Source organism: Mesoplodon mirus (assembly GCF_964341445.2).
Source record: "Mesoplodon mirus genome assembly, chromosome: 14".
In the NCBI taxonomy this organism is placed as follows: Eukaryota; Metazoa; Chordata; class Mammalia; order Artiodactyla; family Ziphiidae; genus Mesoplodon; species Mesoplodon mirus.
Window position 1 is genome coordinate 43,812,627 of NC_138990.1, and position 25,658 is coordinate 43,838,284.

General features: G+C 37.7%; 1 protein-coding gene across 12 annotated transcripts in view; it reads left to right on the forward strand.

Moving 5' to 3' along the window:
* Positions 1-25,658, forward strand: part of NCOA1 (nuclear receptor coactivator 1) — a 265,050-nt gene that overhangs the window by 163,187 nt on the left and 76,205 nt on the right. For all 12 annotated transcript variants that reach the window (XM_082642226.1, XM_082642227.1, XM_082642225.1 and 9 more), the window contains 5 exons: positions 675-841; positions 6,707-6,804; positions 18,635-18,812; positions 20,768-20,947; positions 22,239-22,334. In XM_082642226.1, the coding sequence (XP_082498352.1) occupies positions 675-841; positions 6,707-6,804; positions 18,635-18,812; positions 20,768-20,947; positions 22,239-22,334 (719 nt within the window). The remainder of the gene's footprint in view (positions 1-674; positions 842-6,706; positions 6,805-18,634; positions 18,813-20,767; positions 20,948-22,238; positions 22,335-25,658) is intronic.

Consider the following 25,658-nt stretch of genomic DNA (forward strand, 5'->3'; position numbering starts at 1 on the left):
TTTCATTCTTATAGCCAGCACTACAGTGAACATGAACATCCTCGTACCTCGTAAGAGTTTCTTTAGGATCTGTGTGCATTTTTATGTTAACTGGGTAATTATCACATTGTTCTTTAAATGATAAGCATTGAGAGTTCCTTTTTTCTTGCATTCTCCGCACTTTAACTTTTTGCCAATCTGATGGGTGTGGGGTTATAATTTTAAGTACATTATAAGAATCAAGACTTTATCAGATTTCTAATTATAATTTATTTGAACTCTGGTGTAGTATGCCTGCTTAATTTACAACAAACTTATTTGAAAATTCAGATTTTCTATTTTAAGGAATTATTATTTGGAACATCTAATAATTTCAAATGCAACTAGTATATGTACTGTCTGCTTCTTTTTGATATCTAGTATTTATTTGAAATATTCAATGTATATACATCATTGAGGGAATACATCTGTGATGGCAGTCATTCTCTTTATGTTTTTTAGCCAGAATTGTTTTCTGCACCTTGGTATTTTGTAATATTTGTTTTTTAGATACAATTTTAAATTGTTTTCTAAATCTGGTTTTATATTCTGGATAAAAACAGGAATCCCTGTAAATATATAAATATTAAATACTTGATCAGAGAAGGACATATGGTGGTAGAAAGTACAGTAACTGGATTTCCTTTGTGTGACAGCACTGAAAAGAGGCGCAGGGAGCAAGAAAATAAATATTTAGAAGAGCTAGCCGAGTTATTGTCTGCCAACATCAGTGACATTGACAGCTTGAGTGTAAAACCAGACAAATGCAAGATACTGAAGAAGACAGTCGATCAGATACAGCTAATGAAGAGAATGGAACAAGGTAAAAAAATGAACAAAAAAACCCCTGTGACTGTGTGCTTTGTTACTAAGACATTTACAATATGTGATTTTATTTTTTATCATTAAGAAATTGCATTCAATTTTGTAATTTTATTAAAGGAACATTTTTGTTTAGATGCTATTTATTTTAGAATGTAAATCTGAGACCCTTCTTTTACAACAAAGTGGCTTATTAAGTTATCTTGAGAACTGGTTGCCTTGAAAGGTTATGAGACCCAGTATCATAGGGGATTAAGTCAGGAGATACAAGTTGTGGTATCAGACGTGAGGCTCTGGCATAGGGTTGAAAGACAGCAACTCAGAGGGAGGAATGTCTCTCCATCTGAGTTATAAGTTTGTCTCTGCCTGGGCTCTGGGTAGGGGAAACAGCCTTCTCTGAGAAAACCCTGATTTATTTTTATGGTTCATATTTATACTATTCATATTTACTGGGGACCCAACACCACACAACTCCTGGGTTGCCTACCAGAAACAAAGGCAAAGCACTTTGAAGAAACATAACCACACCTCGCCCTGTCAGATTCCCAAAGAAAAAGTGCTTCTGAGGGAGATTTTATGCTATAAACTTATATAACATAGGAGGAAATAATCTACAGTGAGTAAGAACACAAATAACAAACAGAAGGAATAGACCCCAGGGAACTTCAGATTAATAGCAGCAATGTAAAAAGACTATGAACAAATAGTATGTTTTAAATGGTTGAGGTGATAGGCTTTTAAGATTTTAGGAGTGGATAGTCTAGTGACAACTCATTTAGCAGACAGGAAAAACTGGTATTGTAGGTCTGCAGAGGGGATAGCCAGCAAGAGGCTGTATGGCACCTTCCCTGCTCAATCTGGAAACTCTGACAGCCTGGCTCATATTCCCTCAGCCGAAAATGGGAGGATTCCTCTGGGGCAATTGAGCAGTCCAAAGGGAAAGACACACAAGCACTGACAGTTGGAATTGATCCCCCAAGTGAAAAAATCAGCTCCTTGCTCTGTCCCCACACTTCACACAACTGCCAGTCAGGATTTTAGTACCTCACTCTTTAATATGAATAAAAATCCAGATATTTGAAGAAAGTCTTTTTATAAAAGAGAATAAATCAAGCAAACAAACAGAATAAGGGGAACTCAGAGGAAGCAGAGACAATGCAGGGAGCAAAAGAAAATGTAAAGCCATCTAACAGTCCCTCAGAGACAAAAAGGAGGATATTTCATCTATGAAACAAGAATAAGATGCTATAAAATGAAACATTGGAACTTAAAATCAGGATAGCTGAAAAAAACTTTACCTCATTACCTTATTTTCTCATACTCTCTGCCCCAAGCATTCCAGGAACACTCCGCCTCAGGTATTTGCACTTGCTGTTCTCTCTGTCTGGAATTCTCTTCCCTGGATATACACAAGGCTCACCCCTGCATCCCTTTTATGTGTTGGTTCAAATATTTTTTCTCAATGAACTTGTCCCTCACTAACCTATCTAATACACACACACACACACACACACACACACACACACACACACACACACACACACACACACACACACACACACACACACACACACACACACACACACACACACACACACACACACACACACACACCCCTCTCTACATCTTCTTTGATTTATTTTCCCCACAGTTTTTGGGTTTTTTTTTGTTGTTGTTTTGTTTTTTTTGCGGTACGCGGGCCTCTCACTGTTGTGGCCTCTCTCATTGCGGAGCACAGGCTCTGGACACGCAGGCTCAGTGGCCATGGCTCACGGGCCCAGCCACTCCGCAGTATGTGGGATCTTCCCGGACTGGGGCACGAACCTGCGTCCCCTGCATCAGCAGGCGGACTCTCGACCACTGCGCCACCAGGGAAGCCCGCCCCACAGTATTTTTTTACATCTAACATATTACACATTTTATTTGTTTATTGCCTGCCTACCCCCACTAGAGCTTCATGAGGGCAAGGATTTTTGTTTGTTCACTATTGTATCCTTAATACCTATAGCAGTTCCTGGGTACATAGTAGACTTTCAATGAATATTTGTTGAATAAAAAGATAAAGCGTTGAAAGATAATTTGAAGAAATCCCATAGAAAGTAAAATAAAAAGACAAGCAAAGGAAAACAAGAGGAAGATAGAAATGTATAGGATTAGTTCAGGAGGTATAACACATCATTAGTCCCAGAAAAAAAAAAACAGACCAAAATTATAAGAAATAATGCAAAGAAACAAAACCCCCAAAATTCTCAGAATTAGGGGATATGGGTTTCCAGATGGAAAGCACACATGTAGTGCACAGCACAATGAATAAAAAAGAAAGAAAAAAACCTCACACCAATGCACAATTTCTAGACACCAGAAAGAAAAAAGAAGAGAGAGGAAAAAACAAACACATACTAGATTACTTTCAGGAGGGTCCAGATTTCTAAATAGGAACACTGAAAATGAGTATCCTGGACCTAGAATTCTGTGTTCATCCAAATGAAATATGAATGCAAAATAAAGACATTTTCAGACATCTGAAGCCTCAAGAATGTTGTCTCCTGTGTACTTTTTTTCGGAAATATCTATCAAGACCAAGGTAGTAAACCAAGAAAGAAAGGCATAAGATCTTAACCCAGGGAAACCATGGAATCTTAACAAAAAAAGGTAGAAGGAGACCCAGGGTTACAGTTGAGCAGCAGACTAATGAAGTAGCCAGTCCCAATTGGAGCAGGTGGATAGAGAACTCTGGGAGGAATATTTCCATGGGGAAAAAAATGGAACACATAGAGTATATGATGACTGACCAAATTGAGAGGAATTTTTTAGTCTGGAGGAGAGTTTAGAGATGAGTTAAACTTCACAGAAAAACTAAAACATGAAATATAAGAATTGTAAATTATAGCACATACCTTGACTCATTTGTGAACTATATTTATATGGCCATAGTAACATAGATACTAAATACTGACTGCTCTAAAAATTATTGTAACTATACTGGGAGAATGGGAAGAGGGGATATGTATGTGTGTCTAGATGGTTGATGTAAATAAGTTAAATTCTTACCTCTTATGATGGCACGTTAATAGATTATGTCTAACATGGGCACAGTCAGGATATAGCAAATAAGCATGTTATTGAGAAATACGGAATGTATTAGTTAGGATACAGACAAGGCTACTGTAGCAAGAGACCCAAAGTACAGTGGCTTTAACAAGGTAGTCTAGGCATGTGTCAGAGGTTCAGATTCCTTCCATCTGTTTTGCTGTGCCATTCCTAGGGTATTGCCCTTACCCATGTGGTCAAACATGGCTCACCTGTACGTGTTCCTGATGACAGGAAAGGGAGAGAAGAAAACAGGAAGGCATGTTTCTGTCCCTTTAAGGACAAGACTCTCTCCTTGTGTGTCTCATCTGTTCACATGCCTTAGGCCAGTCATATAGCCACTCCTGCCTTGGGTTTTGCCTAAAATTTTGTTTGTTGTGCTTTTCATGCATAGTTACTTAATGTACTTGGACTTGATGGTTTGTTTTTTTGGAACTGTTTAAGAAACAAAACCTGTCTTAATGTTAGAAACACATGAAATGATGAAGGAAGTACATCTTAGAACTAAATGAGGAACTCCTATACCATAATAATTTAAAAATAAATAACCCAATTAATTAATGGGCAAAGGCTCTGGATAGACATTTCTCTAAAGAAAATACACAAATGACCAATAAGCACATGAAAAACATACTCAATATTATTAGCCATCAGAAAAATACAAATCAAGACCACAATGAGAGACCACTTTACACTTGCTGGGGTGGCTACAATCAAAAAGACAGATAGTAACAAGTGTTGGTAAGGATGGGAGAAATTGGAACCCTCATACAGTGCTGGTGAGAGTGTAAAATTATGCATCCACTTTGGAAAACAGCCCAGTAGTTTCTCAAAATATTAAAGATAAAGTTATCATGTGGTCCAGCAAGTCCACTTGCAGGTATATACCCAAGAGAAATGAAAACTTGTACACAAGTGTTCATAACAGCATTATTCATAAATAGCCAATAAGTGGAAGCAAACAGTATATCTATCAACTGATCAATGGGTAAATAAAATGAGATACCTATACACTGGAATATTATTTAGCAATAAAAAAGAGTGAAGTACTGATAAATGCTTCAACATAGATGAATCTGGAAAACATTGCACTAAGCAAAAGAAGCCAGTCACAAAGGACCACATATTATATGATTCCATTCATATAAAATGTCAAAAATAGGCAAATCTATAGAGACAGAAAGTAGATTGGTGGTTGCCTTGGGCTTGGGAGTGTTGGGAAAATGAGGAATGACTGCTAAAGGGTATGGGGTTTCTTTTTGGGTTGATGAAAGTGTTCTAAAATTTATTGTGATGGTGGCTGCACAACTCTGTGAATACACTAAAAACCACTGAATTGTATGTTTTAAATCCATGAATGGTATGCTGTGTGAATTGTAGCTCAGTAAAGCTGTTATTATAAATACTATATGAGATAACATTTTACACCCATTAGGTTCGCAAAAATTAAAAGCTGTGATGATATCAAGTGTCAGCATACAGAAAAACAATAACCCTTGTATGTTACTGGTGGTACAACCTCTTTGGAGAGTAATTTGTCAAACTTAGTAATGTTGAAAATACACAGGCCCTGTGATCCAGCAATTTTACTTCTAATATTTACCCTAAAGAAACTCACAAATGTGCAAAAGAGGAAATACTGAAAATAGTTTATTACAGCATTGTAAGAAGTCAAAAGGTCTACCAGTAGGGGACTAGGAAATCAACTGTGGGTTATTCATACACTATACAGCAGTTCAAATGAGTGTATGTAATTTATATGTATCAGTATAGTTAAATCTCAAACATAATATTGAGTGGAAAAAGTCTATATATTTTTATGTAAACATTAAAACACAAAACAATAATATATTTGTAAAACTCATGCATATGTAGTTGAAGTATAAAAACATGCTTAGAAATGTTTATGCTGACCTCAGAACACTGGTTACTTCTGAAAACAGACAGAGGAGGAATAGTGGTAGAGCTGTAGCTCTATTTGTAGCATTTTATTTATTTAAAAAGGAAAGACCTGAAGCAAATAATGTTAACATCTGTGAAAAATGAATGGTGGCTGTGTGACTGTATGCTATGCCACTTTCTGTATTTTTTGGAATATTTGAAATACTTCCTATTTTAAAGTGAAAAAAATGAATCTCTATATTCAGTAATACTGTATTTGCTTTTTGGTGAGCTAATTAGTCTGACAGATTGGAAACTTTTATATAAGTATGCTGCTGCTTTAAGATGATGGATAGACTTTTCAACATCACCACACAAAAGAATTCTAAATCATTTAGCAGTTGCAGTTTTATCAATCAGATCATCATGACATGAAGGTGAAAAGTTAGCTATTTCACGCAGGCTCACAGAATTGTACCTTCACTCTCTCTTCAATGGCAATTAATCAAATCAGAAAAGGAGAAAGATAGAGGAAATAATTATTCTTTTACAATTTACTTATTTCTTAAAAATTTTGGTGTAGACTTTTTTTTTAAAGGCTGTATATTTTTACACCATTTTTTCCATTTGTTGGAACACTGGACTTGGTAGGTCAGAATTCAAATCCTCCTGCTGCCATTTATTAGTTATATGATTTGGGACACATTATTTAACCTTTGTGAACCTCAATTTCATCATCCATAAAATGAGTATAATTAAGATTAAATGTGAAAGTGCCTACATAATGAATAAATGTTATTTGAATCTGAAATTAGGTGAATTCATGTCTTAATAAACATGCCATTATGGAAATGAGCTCTTTTTGGATGTGTGACTTTTTGCTGTTTTGTTACAGAGAAATCAACAACTGATGATGAAGTACAGAAGTCAGACATCTCGTCGAGTAGTCAAGGAGTGATAGAAAAGGAATCCTTGGGACCTCTTCTTTTGGAGGTAGCTGTTCTCATTGACTCAAAAAGTGATCAGAATCTTTTTTCTAGCCAATTTGGTTTTTTTCTTTATCTTCTTTTATGTTTTAACATCCAGTTAATAAATTATAAAACAAAGTAAAGTGTTAAGGAGCTTTTAATAATTATTTTATTTTAGAAACTATATTGACCATTGTTACTATTTCAAAATTAAATGTGAATAATGAACATGAGAAATTTTCATAAAGATGCTATCAGAAAACTACTAGAGCTAATCGATAAATTTGGTAAAGTAGCAGGATACAAAATTAATGCAAAGAAATCTCTTGCATTCCTATATACTAATGATGAAAAATCTGAAAGAGAAATTAAGGAAACACTCCCATTTACCACTGCAACAAAAAGAATAAAATATCTAGGAATAAACCTACCTAAGGAGACAAAAGACCTGTATGCAGAAAACTATAAGACACTGATGAAAGGAATTTTAGATAATACAAACAGATGGAGAGATATACCATGTTCTTGGATTGGAAGAATCAACATTGTGAAAATGACTGTACTACCCAAAGCAATCTACAGATTCAGTGCAATCCCTATCAAACTACCAATGGCATTTTTCACAGAACTAGAACAATAAATTTTACAATTTGTGTGGAAACACAAAAGACCCCGAATAGCCAAAGAAATCTTGAGAAAGAAAAACGGAGCTGGAGGAATCAGGCTCCTGGACCTCAGACTATACTACAAAGCTACAGTAATCAAGACAGTATGGTACTGGCACAAAAACAGAAATATAGATCAATGGAACAGGATAGAAAGCCCAGAGATAAACTCACGCACATATGGTCACCTTACCTTTGATAAAGGAGGCCAGAATATACAATGGAGAAAAGACAGCCTCTTCAATAAGTGGTGCTGGGAAAACTGGACAGCTCCATGTAAAAGAATGAAATTAGAACACTCCATAATACCATACACAAAAATAAACTCAAAATGGATTAAAGACCTAAATGTAAGGCCAGACACTATAAAACTCTTAGAGGAAAACATAGGCAGAACACTCTTTGACATAAATTGCAGCAAAGATCTCTTTTGACCCACCTCCTAGAGAAAGGGAAATAAAAACAAAAATAAACAAATGAGACCTAATGAAGCTTAAAAGCTTTTGCACAGCAAAGGAAAACATAAACAAGATGAAAAAGCCCTCAGAATGAGAGAAAATATTTGCAAATGAAGCAACTGACAAAGGATTAATTTCCAAAATTTACAAGCAGCTCATGCAGCTCAATATCAAAAAAACAAACAACCCCATCCAAAAATGGGCAGAAGACCTAAATAGACATTTCTCAAAAGAAGATATGCAGATTGCCAACAAACACATGAAGGGATGCTCAACATCACTAATATTAGAGAAATGCAAATCGAAACTACAATGAGGTATCACCTCACACCAGTCACGATGGCCATCATCAAAAAATCTACAAACAATAAATGCTGGAGGGGGTGTGGAGTAAAGGGAACCCTCTTGCACTGTTGGTGGGAATGTAAATTGATACAGCCACTATGGAGAACAGTATGGAGGTGCCTTAAAAAACTAAAAATAGAACTACCATACAACCCAGCAGTCCCACTCCTGGGCATATACCCTGAGAAAACCAGAATTCAGAAAGAGTCATGTACCACACTGTTCATTGCAGCTCTATTTACAATAGCCAGGACATGGAAACAACCTAAGTGTCCATCAACAGATGAATGGATGAAGAAGATGTGGCACATATGTACAGTGGAATATTACTCAGCCATAGAAAGAAATGAAATTGAGTTATTTGTAGTGAGGTGGATGGATCTAGAGTCTGTCATACAGAGTGAAGTAAGTCAGAAAGAGAAAAACAAATACTGTATGCTAACACATATATATGGAATCTAAAAAAAAAATTGTTCTGAAGAACCTAGGGGCAGGACAGGAATAAAGACTCAGACATGGAGAATGGACTTGAGAAAATGGGGAGGGGGAAGGATAAGCTGTGACAAAGTGAGAGAGTGGCATAGACATATGTACACTACCAAATGTAAAGTAGATAGCTAGTGGGAAGCAGCCACATAGCAGAGGGAGATCAGCTTGGTGCTCTGTGACCACCTAGATAGAGAGGATGGGAGGGAGGAGATATGGGGATATATGTATATATGTAGCTGATTCACTTTGTTATAAAGCAGAAACTAGCACACCATTGTAAATTAATTATACTCCAATAAAGATGTTAAAAAAGAAAAAGAAATTTTGATAAAGGCATTCTAATGGTCAGATGGAAAACTGAAGACAACTGTCTGGCTTTGCTACTTCTTTATTATAGTTAGGACTAGTGGGAAAATAAAACTTTTAGAATTATTTAGCTAGTTAGTGCTAATTTCTACTGTAGAATTTCACTTTTGAGTAAGGGATGCCTCAGTTTATTACAGTAGGTGTTTTCCTGACCAAAAATTTTAAACTATTTATGTAGACATTATAAGAGAACTTTCTATTTTAACAACGTTGTCAAACTTTTTAAAATGAAGAACTTTTAATCTTGAATTACTTTGTAATTACTGTGTAATTTTCACCCGTTTTTTCCTATCTAATCTTTCCTCCCTCTCTTCTCAAAACAGATATTTTGTTTCCGAGCAGGCTCATCACCTTAAGTACTCCTTCTTCATACATGAATGTTTAAAAACCCATATATGTGTGTATATATACACACTCATTCCCCACAAATTAGGCTTTTCCATCTCTAGGCCTAATTTTATTTTTTTATATATGTATGTTCATTATGTACGTGCATATACTTAAATATAAATATGTGTATTTAAATCATACACATATTTAAAAATAAATATCTATAAAATTAAATAAATTCTCCTTTCCTGTCCCACCACAAGGCCCTTCTTTCTGGTGAAGTCTTCCTAACACTCAAACTTGTATAGGTCTCTTGATTTTCTAACTCCTTTATACATTTTTTTCCTATTACCCTAACTATTCTTCTGTTTTTGTACGAACCATAATTCCCTCTACCAACACTGCTAATGTGAGAACATTCTCAAAATTTAGTGCTTGGTTTTTTAGCCCAAGTAATATCATTTGCTTCATCTTTTATCTCTTTAGAGATGACTCTCAAATATGTACTTCTTGCTTTAACCTCTTTCCGAACTCTATTCCTGTACTTTTAACAGGCTGCTAAATATTTTTGACTCTCCTGTTAGCAAGTTCCCCCTCAAAACCTAAATTCCTTTTCCCACTCCAAGTTATACAAGTGCTTTGTTACTTTAGCCTGTTGGTTTTAATGATTTTTTTTTTTTTTTTTTTTTTGCGGTACGTGGGCCTCTCACTGTTGTGGCCTCTCCAGTTGCGGAGCACAGGCTCTGGACGCGCAGGCTCAGCGGCCATGGCTCACGGGCCCAGCCGCTCCGCGGCACATGGGATCCTCCCGGACCAGGGCACGAACCCGTGTCCCCTGCATTGGCAGGTGGACTCTCAACCACTGCACCACCAGGGAAGCCCTTTAATGATTTTTATTAGGGGAATGAGCACATATTTTATAGTGTTGTAAAATATAAAAAACATTGGCCATTGAAGCTGGATAGAAACTACTCTCTGGGTGAGTGTATAACATATAACTGGGAGAGGGGAAAGCCACCACATGTGATGGACTCTGATGTTTTTATTCTTTTCACAACCCCTTAAATTGATTGCATGACACATGACTGCCTTTTGGAAATAGTGTTATAAGAAGTATAGTAAAAATGTCAGTGGTAGAATCTGTGTGGTGGATATACAGATGTTCACTACAAAATTATTCCAACTTTGCTATATTTTAAATTTTTTAATATAAGCCATTAGAGGAAAATAAGTTAAAGAAAGAAAAGTACCTTAGGCTCATTTCCCGCTATCCCATCTCTTCCCCGGCCTTGGTTCCTGTCCCCATCCCACTACTTGGTTACACTTGGACCCTTCCCATCCTAGGATGAGACCTGACCCATCCTAGCACTTATTGCTTATCTCCTCTACTCTGCAGGATATCAGTAGACTGGTCTCTTCATATCTTCTAGTTTTTCTCTTGCGGTTCTGTCTGCCTTCTCAGTGTCCCTAAGTTTAAAACTGGCCTAAGAACTTTATATCTCCTGTCAATTCATTAAATATGTATGAAATGTATTTTCTGCATATAATGCCATTTGAGATACTGAAAAAGTATAAGGTATAGAGGTCCTTGAGATTTGTGGAGTTCCTGTAGAGAAGTGGTAGTCATTTAAATCCCAGTTTTACCACAGGTTCTTCAGAAACCACAGAGATCAATAAGGAGAGCAAATAGACTACCCACAAACTGAAAACAGCACAGCTGGAGCCAGAGAATACTACTACTGCTTTAATTTACATAGACATTTGTTATTTCTGTGTAAGAAAAATCTATAACACTTTAAAATGAACAGAAAACGACAGGAAAGCATCCATTCAAAACTGCTGTAAGAAGAAAGCATTTTTTTTAGATGATGAAATTATTACCCTGAAAACCACTATGAATCAAAGGAAAACTGTAACACAACATTACACATGAATTACATGTCATTAGGCAAGCATTTTCAAATATGACAAAACACATCAAATTAGGGCTTCCCTGGTGGCGCAGTGGTTGAGAGTCCACCGGCCGATGCAGGGGACGCGGGTCCGTGCCCCGGTCTGGGAGGATCCCGCATGCCGTGGAGCAGCTAGGCCCGTGAGCCATGGCTGCTGGGCCTGCGCGTCCAGAGCCTGTGCTCTGTGGCAGGAGAGGCCACAGCGATGAGAGGCCCGTGAACTGCCAAAAAAAAAAAAAAATCAAATTAGAAGTTCCAAAAACTCAGAATAGAAATATATTTAGGTTCTTGACTTCAAGGAGCTAATAATATTTTTATTTATGAGCTATACAGATGTGAAACTGAGACTGTAAAATAGAATTACTTTTATAGACTTCAAAGGTGCCTTCATTGACAACCTTTTCTAACCCTTCTTCTGTATCTCCCAATCCTGCCTCATTGCCTTAAACTTTATGAAATCTGATCCAGGGCGGCTAAGAGAAGAAGTGGTAGAAAAGCCACCACGAGATTGTTCATGGACTTATCCAGGCTGCAGTCTAGAGCTGCACTATTCAGTAAGATAGTTACACATGGCTATTCAAAGTTAAATACAGTGAAAAATTCAGACATTTTTGCTGAATGTCTGGTGAGAAAAATTCTCACCAGCCACATTTAAAATGCTCCATACCCCCATGTGGTTAGTAGCTACTGTATCGACAACACAGAAAGAGAACATTTCCATCATTGCAGAAAGTTCTATTTGTCATCAGTCTAGAGGGGCCTGCTCAGGTAGAAGATCTGCACATCTAGAAGGTGACCAAATATCCACGATATTGTGAGAAATTCTCACCATACAATTTTCAATATATTTCCCCCTCCTTTTTCTTAAACATAAAAAGGTAGCACGAGTGAAGAATAAAGGTATTGGAGGTAATTTCCTCACACTTAAAGAGAGAGTGGTGGGACTTCCTTGGCAGTCCAGTGGTTGAGACGCTGCGCTTCCAGTGCACGGGGTTCAGGTTCGATCCCTGGTCAGGGAACTAAGATCCCACATGCCATGCGGTGTGGCCAAAAACAAAAACAAAAACAAAAAGCAAAATAAAACAAAAGAGAGAGTGGTATTAGAATTTATAGGCTTTTTTTTTTTTTAAAGCTCCTCATTCTCCAGTGTTCTTTGCTGTCTAAATTCCTCTACCTCCTATTCAGAGCTCTGCATTATCTGACTCTAACGCTGCTTATTTCCTATTGCTCCACAAGAAAATTCTGCTTTAGTCACAGAAGTCTCCCTATACCTTGCATGTGCGTTCAGGCCTCCTAACCTCATATTATACCGTTCCTTACGTTGCTTTGTGGCTCTTTGACACTGTTAACCACCCACTTCCCTCTTCCTTAAAACTCCTCGTGAGCCTCTTTTATAAAACTATCTCCTTGCCTCTCTGGCTGCTCTTCAGCCTTTTTCTCAGATTTCTCTTTCTTTACCTGCCTTTTAAATGTTAGCATCCCCCAAGGTTCTGGCCTTGGCTCTTTTCCTTTTGTCTTTTATTCTGTGCACATTTCCTGGACAGTTTTATCAACATCTATGTCTCAGTCTATATGATGTGTTCGTGTGTGTGTGTGTGTGTGTGTGCATGTGTGTGTGTGTAAAATACCAATTAGAGTTTTCTGATTTGAAGCAACAGATACCAGTTATGACTAAGTTAAGCAAATGTGAATTTATTGGGATGCTATTTGGATACCACAGAACTGTGCTTAGAAATAAGGTGAAACCAAGGCATCTTATGGAGGCTAGAAAGCAGAAACTGTACGAATGGTCTCTTCAAAAGACCCATCTGGACAGTGCCCGGCTGCCAGAATGAATGTGTTCCAGCCATGTTCGTTCTTTTTGTAATTCTCAAGGCTCACATTTAAGGAGGAAGTTTCCCAATGACCTGATTAAGAATCCCACGAGACTTTATTAAATGAGGAAGAAATAACTCCTCAAAGGAAATCAGATATTCTGTGGAAGGGGAAAAGATGATTGTAGTTAAAAAAAAACAAAAACTAAATGATACTGTATGTACCTGTAAGTCAAGAATGTCTGTCTTTAGCCCATATCTCTTTTCACAGCTTCCCTTTCATCATATCCTGCTGCCTTTTGAACATCTCTACCAGAAAGTTCCTCAGTCATTTCAAATATAACATTTCTAAAACTAAATTTATAATCGATCCCTTTCTCTCCTGTTTGAAAAAAGAAAAGTCAAAAAATTAAAAACTAGATTTTTTTTCCCCCTTGAATCCCCTTTGTTAGGGAAAGGCACTTATCTACCAGAACCCTAAAGTCATTAATGAAGGATCGCCCCAAGTGCTTGTTCCCACAGCTGCTAGAGATCACCAAATCTGTTTCTCCTGCCTCTGTAGAATTCTCTTCTATCACTTCCACTGCCATTGCCTTGATTCGGGCTCGCATTTGAACTGGAGTATCACAATACCATTGCAGTTTGTCTGCTTGCTTCCAGTCCACATGCCACACCCACTGCCAGAAGGATCTTTGTTCAAGCAGATCATGTCAGTCTCCTGCTTAAAAGCATTGCCTTCAAGATGATCCCCATGGCCATTTTTTCTTTCTTTTTTTTTTTTTTTTTTGGTTTTCCTTGAAGCTTTTTCAAAAAAACTTTTTATTGTTAAATATAACACAAATATGACAAGTACGTACAAGGTGATTTCTTCTTTTTTTTAAACCTCTGAGCTGCTTCCTCTGTTTTGAATGTTCTTTCCACCCCTCGCCCACCCGAGTTACTGCTGTGTCCTTCAAGCCTCAGCTGAGGTGTCATGTGGCCTCCTCCCAGGAAACCTTACCGACAGCAGTCATCCCTTTGCCCATTTGGGTGCTTCACTCTGTGCCTAACCTTTATGAATTCCTCCATTGTACTATAATGTGACTACACGTACTTGTTTTTTTCCCGTCAGAGACTATAAAATTGTTGAGAATATGTGTTTTATTCCCAGAACTTTATCCAGTGACTGACACTTAGGTGTTACTTAGTGAAGCTTGTGTAGTCATTTAAAGCGAGGGCCCTGTGAGAAGCCTTGGCCAGTGTGAACCCTACATTGAGACCCAAGGTGGTCCTCTTCGAAGACTGATATCCTGGGTAGAGAGAAAAACCCCTCCAACTGATGATGCTGTACAGAATGGAGTGGCATTTGTTATCATCTCCTGTGTGTAGCTCAGTGTCAGCCCAGCTGTCAGGACTTGGAGAAGCAGGAAGATTCCTTCCTAGGAGCACACTTGGAAGTTAATTATATGCACAACATATGAGGGAAACTTGTAGGATAAGAACAAGTATTAGCAGGTTATATTAATCAGACACACTTTTAGAAATTAAAGATGTTTGTATATTCATAGGAATAGTCTCAAAGGATTCCTTGAAATGTTACCAATCTCTTGGGGGTAGGATTTTGGCAGATCTTATACTATCTACTTAATTTTCATATAAAAAAAGTTTAAGTTATATTTCATTTATAATTTAAAAAAACAAAAAATACTCATTTCTAGCACAGGACAGGCTGTCTGTATCTCAGGAGAAGGTCAGCAGGGCCTCTCTGCAACTGTGGGGCAGCCTCTGTTAACCTGTTTGCCAAGCCAACCTTTTCTGGAGAAACTCAAAAGAAATATGATGCCCCAGACTTCTCAGAGGAAACGATGAGTCCATGTAACCGAGGCCAAACAGAGACCTGGTGAAAGTTCTGTACTCCCTGTAAGGCTGACCAGCTGCATATTCCAGAGGCCAGCTACTAGAATAACTTCCCAGCTTGGCAGTGAGGTCAGGTGCAGTCAATGGGAGAACTTGGAGAAGTCCCAGAAAATCTGTGGAAACGGGAGACTGCAGGGACTCCAGGCCTACTGCAAAGGAAGTTTAAATCCTTTGGATTTCACAAATGCCTTAAAAATAATTGCACCAAGTAGTCCAGGTGAATCCCTGGGCCTTGCTGGTGCTCGAGATCAGCACCACCAGCCCTGTGCCCACTGCTGGACAGTCTTCAGATTGGGCAGAGATGATCCCAGGAGTGGGTCTCAACCTCTCCCAGCCCCTCGGCAGACAGTGGATAACTTCCAGACGTGGAGAGTGAGAAAAGCAAGGGAGGGCTTCCCTGGTGGCACAGTGGTTAAGAATCCACCTGCCAGTGCAGGGGACATGGGTTCAAGCCCTGGTCTGGGAAGATTCCACATGCCGTGGAGCAACTAAGCCTGTGCAACACAACTACTGAGCCTGCACTCTAGAGCCCGCAAGCTACAACTACTGAAGCCCACATGCCTAGAGCCCGTGTTCCACAACAAGAGAAGCCACCGCAATGAGACGTCCACACACTACAACAAAGGGTAGCCCCCGCTCACTGCAACTAGAGAAAGCGCGCGCACAGCAATAAAGACCCAAGGCAGCCAAAAATAAATAAAATAAAATAAATAAATGTATATATTAAAAAAAAGAGCAAGGGAAAAACTGTGGCTTTGAAGATAGTGTCACTAGGGAGGCAGAGAGCAAGGAGCTAAAAAGGACACCCTGAAAACTAGATGGAAAATAGAAGAAGGTAGTGCTTTAGAAGCTGGATGGTGTGGCCCCTGGAAGTGGTTCACCATGAAATGGCCAAGTTTTTTTTACTTGCCTGTGTTTTGATATCAATCCTGTTTCTTGCTCTGAACTATGATACTTAGTTATACCCAAACTGTTCTTTATTAAACTCTTTTAAGAGACCAAAAAGAAAAAAGAAAGTTAAATTGTATTTACACTGATTCAATTAATAGCTAAGAACATTTTAAAGAATTTTTAGATCTTCTTTTTAAAAAATATGTCTCGGGCTTCCCTGGTGGCGCAGTGGTTAAGAGTCCGCCTGCCGATGCAGGGGACACGGGTTCGTGCCCCGGTCCAGGAAGATCCCACATGCCGCCGAGCGGCTGGGCCCGTGAGCCATGGCCTCTGAGCCTGCGCGTCCGGAGCCTGTGCTCCGCAACGGGAGAGGCCACAACAGTGAGAGGCCCACGTACCGCAAAAAAAAAAATTCTGCATTTCAGTTACCCTATTTTAATATAAACTGCCAGACAAATATATATATATAGAGAGAGAGATCACCTGTTATGAAATTTATAGCTAATCTGACTTTAAGAAAACAATTAGATATGAGGGTGCTTTCCTGTGCTCATCTAAATCCAAAATAGTTTAGCAAAGGGTTATCTAGTGTTGAGGTTTTTAGATTATTAATCACATCCCTCTCCTCTTTGCATTATGAACTAAATGAAAAATAGTCACAACAGGTGGAATAAAAATAGTTTTATTTCTTTTTGTTCTTGTTAAAGAAAGTGTTAGCAGTATTTTTAATGAGAACAATGCTGTACTTCATTATTTTTTAAAATCTTGGTTGAATGCTTTGGGACACAGTGATTTGAAGATGTAGTTTCAAGTTCAGTTTATTTTAATATTTGGCTTAATGAGGTAGATACAAATGGAAAAATATATCATTGGATGAGTTTACTAAGTCACGATACTCATTTTGAAATCCTATCTACCAATTATGCAAAGGTTTTTCTTCAAATTTCAATTTTTTTTTTTTTTTTTTTTTTTTTTTTGGCCACGCTGTGCAGCTTGCAGGATCTTAGTTCCCTGACCAGGGATTGAACCCCTGCCCCGGCAGTGAAAGCGCCGAGTCCTAACCACTGGACCTCCAGGGAATTCCCTAAATTCCATCCTTTTTTATCTCAAATAGTGATTCTCCAAATTAATCAAAAGGAGTTGCATTTTCCTTTTTTAAAACACGGGTTTTTAAAGCCCATTGAAACTCTTATTGGAAGAATTTTGCACAGGGAAAAGGTTTTGTTTCTAAATGTTTTACACTGAGAAGATAATTTTTATAAGTGGTGTACATCATTTTCAGCAACAAAATTACAACTGTGGTAACATTTCAAAACATCCATTTTCACGTGTTGTCTCTATAGCATAAGTGTCTTTTTGAAAGCAGTTTATTTTTTATTCATTGTTAAAATTTCATCTTTACCCTGAAGGAACAAAATTAGGTGTGTTTATTATTTGGAAAATACCTTCTTAGTAGGATATTATCATTAGCACCCAGCATCATAGAAAAAGGTCAGCAAACTTGGGACACTTAACCTTTTTCAAAAACAAAAATGAGTAGCCCATCAACATTGCTGGATGGCTTAAGTCTTTTGCCACCAGTAACCAGCAAACCCCTGTATGATACAAAGGGTGGTTACATCTTGTTACAAAATTCTATAAATGTTCTACTTTTTAAAGGTCTTGTTTTTATTGCTTTTATACATTCTATAGCAAGTAAACTGTAATATGTTGTGATAAACAGAAAGATTATAAATAAGGTACCGCTGTCAACCTCTGCATTCTGGATCTTCTCTCAGATTCCGTGGTTTGTGATATGTGACTAGACTGAGTGAGGCACCAGGGTGTTGATATGTTAATTAAGCTTAATTTCTTCCTTATGTTTTAGATTATGCTATAAATAGAGATTCCGACTTCTTTTCCCTGCACCCCTGTGGATATTATGTCCCCTTGGGGCATGTACATCTTCTTTTGGAGGTCTCTGGCTCCATCGCAGTGCATAGAAGGTCCTCTGTGATTTGGCTCCTGTCCACCTCTCCAGACTCACTGCCTGCCTGTGCCTTGTGCTCCAGCAGCTCCAAATGGCTTTTTTGTTCCATTATGTGCCATGTTCTCTCCTCTGCCTAGAATGTTCTTGCCTCATTCCTCCTCCCCTCTTCCACTATGCCTTTTATAGCTCAGATCAGGGTCTGTAAGGAGCCTTTCTTTGCTGCCCACCTCGACCTCAAATAAGTATCCTTCTTTGTGCTCACAGAGTAGTCTGTGTATGGCTCTGATACTGCATTTCTCACTGGTGTTTTATTATGCTTATGTCTCTCTCCCCACTGCAAGTTCCTTGAGGGTAGACACCAGGTCTTAGCTTACAGTTTAGAGATGTTTATGACTGACTGAATGGGTCAGTCATTTACTTCACATTTGCTGCCATAAAATTTCTTTCCAAGGAAGACGTTTGACATATTCATTGATGCCTACTTGAAACATGAGTGTACAGTCTGTTTAAAAATCCTGTTCCCTCCACAGAGAACATGCAATGTTAAATCTTCTATTCAGTGCCCCGTTTTTTAAGTTGGCATATATTTCCCATCTCTTTTTCAGTAGAGAAATGTATATGTGTATTTTTCTTCTCTCTTTTAACCCCATAACCTCTTAATCGTTTTTTTGGCTTTGCAGGCTTTGGATGGATTTTTCTTTGTTGTGAACTGTGAAGGGAGAATTGTATTTGTGTCAGAAAATGTGACCAGCTACTTGGGTTACAATCAGGAGGAATTAATGAATACCAGTGTCTACAGCATACTGCATGTGGGTGATCATGCGGAATTTGTGAAGAATCTGCTACCAAAATCGTTAGGTAAAAGAAATGTGTTTTTTAAAAGAATATGAACTCTCTATAGCTTCCCTTCACATAATATATATAATATATTATTGTTATATTTATAATATATAGTATTATCCTAATATATATAATAACGTACTAAAAATATTTTAAAATTTAATTTCAGCCTGAGATTAAATATGGAGGAGTGTCATCAAATAGCTGATAGAGAGCATTCCTTTTATCCTCTTCCTCTAGATTATGCCACAATTATGTGACAGTGTTAGGAGGCAGAGCAGTTAGTTGTCTTGCCACAAGAAGCTTCTGCTTGGAATTCCCTTTGTTTTCCATTTTAATTATGTACAAGGAAGAGACAAATGTATATAATGTATCCTACCACCTTGCTCAAAGAAAAGAAAAGGAAGGAGGGAGGAAGGGAGGGAGAGAGGAAAGAGGGTAAGGAGGGAGGAAGGAATACCCTTCATATTACATACTTACTAAAATTAACATTTTTGGATGTGAGTGGTTTCAACTCAGTAGTTCTAAGTATGGTTGGATGGGTTGTTCACTGCTAAAGGAGCCTAGCTGAGAGTATGGATGGGGCCTGATTTCCGGCTTGTGTTCTATTCACTAAGCCATGTGCCTAGTCTTTAGCCTGTATGTGCTCCAAAAGTTGGGGGAGAGTCTTGGCTAGAAATCCTATGTAACTCAACGAAACATGCAAATAAAATGTTATCCATAGCTCTTAATTTTCTATGTTGTTCACTCGATGAAGTGGAAGCCTATTTCTTCTTTGAAAAGAGTAGTATGTGTTTATAGTAACTGGAAGCCTGAAACAATTGTTCCTCTTAAAATCGCTAGTTTGATACTTGAGTTACCAAGGGGTCTTAATGTGTTATAGAATTTTAGAGTGTAAGTGACTTTGGAGATAATACAGTGGATTCCTTTATTTTAAAGACAAGGCAAAGATTAAGCCATTAACCCAAAACTCAGAGCTAGTTCAAAGACGAACCAAGACTCCGTACTCCAGTATAGGTTTGTTTCCATGATTTCCTCTAACAGTTATAGAGTGATGAGATAGTAAAAAGGAAGGAGGTTCAACGGCGAGGCTATGGTAAGAAATCTGTTGGGAATGGGGAGAGAATAGCTGAAAAACCCCTCTGACTGCCACCATGGTTTGAATATAACATTGTAACTGGGAAATGGTGACCCGCCACACAGTGATTCTCACTTGAAATGTACAGTTATCTTCTCTATAACTGAATTCACTTTTCTTATACTGAATCAGGTAACATTTCTGTTTTAACAGTCATTTTTATGTAATGATTACCCACTATATTCAAGGCATTGTAGCATGCAGACTGTGCAAATAAAATAAAGAGCAAGAAAAAATGATTTAAGAAACCAAGATTGGTCTCTGTCTATTCTAAATATTTTTTTTGAGTCACAGGCTCATATGAAAAACATGGACTCCTCCAACCAAAAGGGTGCACACACACACAAGCCATCCTTAAGCATCCATGCCTACCAGGTTAAAACCTTTGCCTAACAACAGACCTGTGATTTTCAATCATTTTTTTCATTGCCAGGGTATAACAGGAAACAAGTGGAAAAGCTCATTAATTAACTGCTGTAAAATTCTGAGCAAAAGAGCAATAAGCTATTAACTTTTTAAAGCTATTAACTTTTAATTTTGTCTTTATCTGTTTATAAAAGCTGTTAGTGAATTAAGGTTATTTGTAAGACCTTATCTTTGCGGGAGGAAATCCTATACAATTTCTTGCAAATTTTACATTTTTCTAATTGGTAAACATTTAGCCTTGCTAAGGAAGATAAGTATCCTATTCCCTCAGGATAATGTTGGATCTGAGGAAGTCTGTCTTTTAATCTGAGTAGCTAATTAAGCAGATGAGTAAAGGTATGTCTTTTGTATCTTCAGAGTTTGTACTTTTTCACCTTTTTCACAGGCATAATCAATCTTTCTTTCACAGTAAATGGAGTTCCTTGGCCTCAAGAGGCAACACGACGAAATAGCCATACCTTTAACTGCAGGATGCTAATTCACCCTCCAGATGAGCCAGGCACCGAGAACCAGGAAGCTTGCCAGCGGTATGAAGTAATGCAGTGTTTCACTGTGTCACAGCCAAAATCAATTCAAGAGGATGGAGAAGGTAAAAACAAAGGGTGATTTTAAGCTGTTTGACTGCTTTTTCCATGGTTTTAGGAACAGAGAGGAAATTGATTATAAACTGCCTTCTTCAGATAGTATTTTTGGTTATTATATATCACAGTGGCTATTCAATTTGCTCTGTATTTCTTAATACTTAAGAAAAAAATTGCTAACATCTAGAATTACCCATTTAAAATGCCCCCAAATCCTCAGTTTTAAGCTGACATTCCCACTAAAATGTCAAATTCAAACCAACTTGCTGCCTAGAAATAAGAGCTGTAACTAACTGCTGCCAGTTGGAAATGTACCAGATGCAGCAGGCTGTTGAACAGCTCTGATTTTTAGAAAGTTTCAAGCTTAGAGTATATGGAACACTGGAGAATAGAGTTAGTATTTTTGAGGCCATACAAGGTAATTTATAAGGAGAAAGCTTATGAACAGATGAAAACACTGCTGAAGCTCTAATGTGAACAGGGTATGAACATGGTATTAGTTAAATTTGTTACAGTGGATGAGTTTTCCATGCAAGCTTAAACTGAGCTAAGTTAAGAACACCACAAATTGGAAATTGGAGTAAGGACTAGGGAAGGTAGCAGCCGAGAAGTCAGTCAGATGCAAAAGAGGCCGTGTATGTAGTGGGTCTCACCACAGAATGGGCGCCACAATCAACTGGGGACTTTTTACAAAATACACATGCAAGCCTGTCTTATATGACTGAAATTCTTATTTAGTTAGTTGTGTGATATTGCGTGTAACCTCTTTAAAAAATTTGGAAATGGGACTTGCAAAAAAAATTACAGATCCTAAAAACATAGAAGTCCTCTGTCAAGGGCAAAATAATGCTTCTTCAGAAACAATTAAATGTTTTTTTCATATGATAAATTATTCTCTGCACAGTGGTTATAGGAATAATCTTTGTAGCCATTAATGAATATAGGAAACGGACTAAAAAACTGTATTTTATAAACCACTATGTTGCTTAAATGTAGCCAAAACTACTTCTTCAAGTTGTTATCATCCAAGTACTTGAGATGCATCAGTCTCCTCTAGTTTATGTAAGAACATTCAATGGGAAGGGATAATTTATTCTAACTAGATCTCTATCTGGAGCTGCCAGTTTTTAGTTGCGAGCAATTTTATTTCTAATATTATGCTGTTAGATCAGAGTGACTCCAATATTGTGTCAGATCATATAACATGTACTGTTTTTATAAAAACCATTAATGGCAGGTGGTAGATGTGAACCACTTTCTACCCTCTTTCCTTCAATTTCCCCTTCTTGTTTTGGGCAGATTTCCAGTCATGTTTGATTTGTATTGCACGGAGATTACCTCGGCCTCCAGCTATTACGGGTGTAGAATCCTTTATGACCAAGCAAGATACTACAGGTACTAGCTGCAAAATTCAGAATGTTCTCTCAGTATTAATGATGTGACTATGCCCTTAAAACTAATTGTGTCCCTCTGTTCTCTGCTGTTCAGCTTCTGTTCACTAGTCCTGTACAGAAAACATTTCCAATGTGGTCTTGATTCTGTGCATTTTAGATACTGTCATCATTGTTATGGCAGGGTGCTGGGAGAACATTATTTGTAATTATGCACATATCTATATTCTGATTATAAGTTATTTTTCATAATCTATGGAAAGAAATTTGGCAATGTAGATATTAATGTATTTGTTTATAAACAGATACAAAGAAGTGGTTTCAATATTGTGCATAAATACGTCTGGCTATTTCTTTTTGCCTTTATTCTTTGTCTTTAAATTTATTCAGCACATACTGATTGAATTCCTAGAAGTGTCTGTCACTATGTGTGATTGCTCAGGGTGTACCTGATTGAGCAAAAAGCAATGATATAATTACAGATTTGTACTTTTTTGATGGAAAAGGTGTGAAATGGTATAAGGGAAACTAATAGGGAGGTCCTATTTTAAAATTAGCTGGTTAACAGAAGGCCTGTCGAGCTGATATCGCGCCCGTAGGCCCCAAAGGATGAGGCTGTGCCAGCTGTGCAAAGTGTGTGTGTTGGAAGGGCGCGTTGGGCATGGGGCATGGTGCAGAATGGGTGCTCCTGACTGAGGAGACAGAGCTGCAAAAAGCCCTAAGACAGAGGAGTATGTTAGAACTGGAAGAAAGGCAGTAGAGCCACAAAGTGAGTAATAGTGAGCGTACCTGAAACTAAGCCCTTCTTTTTAAAGGCCTACTTCAGATTTGATTTTCAGCAAAAACAAATTGTTACTGTTCTTTATAATTTATAAAGTATTTCTCATATACTGCTTAATCTTTTTTGTTAATTTTTTAAATTTCTTAAATTTAAAAAACTTTTTGGCTGCACCACACGGCATACAGGATCTCAGTTCTCTGACCAGGGATCAAACCCGTGCCCCCTGCAGTGGAAGTGCAGAGCCTTAACCCCTGGACCACCAGGGAATTCCCCTATATTGTTTAATCTTATCTTCACTTTGTCATGTTGGGTTTTCATACTTTTACATCAATCAGAATTGTATATGTGTTACTTACCACTCTAGTCTTAAAATAGAGATAGATACTATAGATAGATTTTTTAGCAGACCAAGATTTAAAAAATCATTTCTACTAAATTTTATTCTTTGTGAAAGTTTAGTTTTAATGTACTTTTTCACTTTACCATTGTTTACAAGATCCTGTTACAATATTTTATTAATTTTTTAGTCCCAGAAATCTAATATTCCTGTATTGTGTGCTTTATTCTTGTGTTCTTAAAGATAAACTCCCAACTGCTCTTACTAAAGAGTAGGTGGGGGGGCTTCCCTGGTGGTGCAGTGGTTGAGAGTCCGCCTGCCGATGCAGGGGACGCGGGTTCGTGCCCCGGTCCAGGAAGATCCCACATGCCGCGGAGCGGCTGGGCCTGTGAGCCATGGCCGCTGAGCCTGCGCGTCCGGAGACTGTGCTCCGCAACGGGAGAGGCCACAGCAGTGAGAGGCCCGCGTACGGGAAAAAAAAAAAAAAAGAGTAGGTGGGGATAAATTAGGGCAGAAAATATTGGTTTGGCCAAAAAGTTTGTTCAGGTTTTCCGTTACATCTTACAGAAAAACCCGAACGCACTTTTTGGCCAACCCAATAGAATACAACAAAGAGAATGTCTAGGAGCTTGATATCTAAGGGTAGTAATGATCAATTACTACCCTTACAGCATCTATTACAGCATCTAAGGGTAGTAATGATCAATTCCCATACCTTTATTCATTCACTTGTTGAGTCTACCATGTACACGTTCCTTTCCACTTTCCACCGATGAACAACACTGGAAAAATTTAATAAACCCTTACTGAAAATCCAGAATATTATTGCATGAAGGAAAAATAGGGTCTATTAAAAAATATAGCTGGTCTTTTGTGTCAGTAAAACCAAACAAGGGTTCGAGAGATAGCAGAATAAAAGCCTGTTGGAAAGGGGTGATGGTTAGGCCACAGAATAAATGTGGGAGACAAGGGAGGCCTAAAAATTATAAGGATAATTTAGGAACAGTATATTTCAGCTTTTCCTCATATTGCATTTCTATAAATTGAATCCTAAATTAGATTGTTTTAAAGAAGACTGTATTTTTCCATAGGAACAATGTTATAACTGATAGTTTTGTTTCTGACCAAGCACCCAGCATTAAAATCTTAGATACACTTGATTTTAGAATAAATTTATAAAAATTAAAAAATTAAGCTCTGGATCATAAAGTAATTGTAAATCTAGAGGGAACCTCAGAGATTACAGAATCTAGCCTGTCCATTTTATAAATGAGGGAATGGTGACTTTTCTAAAACCAGGCAGCTAATTGCTGAGGGCAGACATCTTTAGGCCCTAATATAGAACTCTTTCTTTATATTGCATTGCCTTCCAGCGACACACTATTTAAAGGGCATCACTGTACTGCACACACTTCTTACACAAAAGATACCAGAGAAAATATAAAGAAAATAGAAAGATGCCAGAAAAATATGAAGTATTCTTTTTTTTTTAACATCTTTATTAGAGTATAATTGCTTTACAATGGTGTGTTAGTTTCTGCTTTATAACAAAGTGAATCAGTTATACATATGTCCCCATATCTGTTCCCTCTTGCATCTCCCTCCCTCCCACCCTCCCTACCCTCCCTACCCCACCCCTCTAGGTGGTCACAAAGCACAGAGCTGATCTCCTGCTGCTATGCGGCTGCTTCCCTGAAGTATTCTTAAAATGTAAAATTAGCATCATATCATAGAGTTGATTTAGATAAAAAATAATAAACTAGCTACAATAAGTATTAGATATTTAATTCCTTAAGTTTTAGTAGTGCTTTCAACTCTACATGGAGTGGTTCATGTCCCTTAAAAAAAAGAAGTTTTCTACCAGGAAATGTTGAACAGTGGTTTATTTGTTTGGTTGGTTGGTTAAACTTTCCTCTAGCAAGGAGAAGTATTCTAAATCAACCTATTTATGATTCTCTCCTAAGATACTCATTGCATTACTGATCATTTGTTACCATTACTGATAATTTAATCACTTTCTCCCCTCCAGTCCCACAATTACAGACGTCCTTGCTCTCATGTGGGTTAATACTGACCTTGAACACATAAACACAAACACACATGCCTCACTTAGTCACTGCATATGAGGAGTATTATTGCATTTGAAGATTATATAATAGTGGATTCTCTGCTATAACGAACTCTTAGTCTCTTATGTGATGAGACAAAGA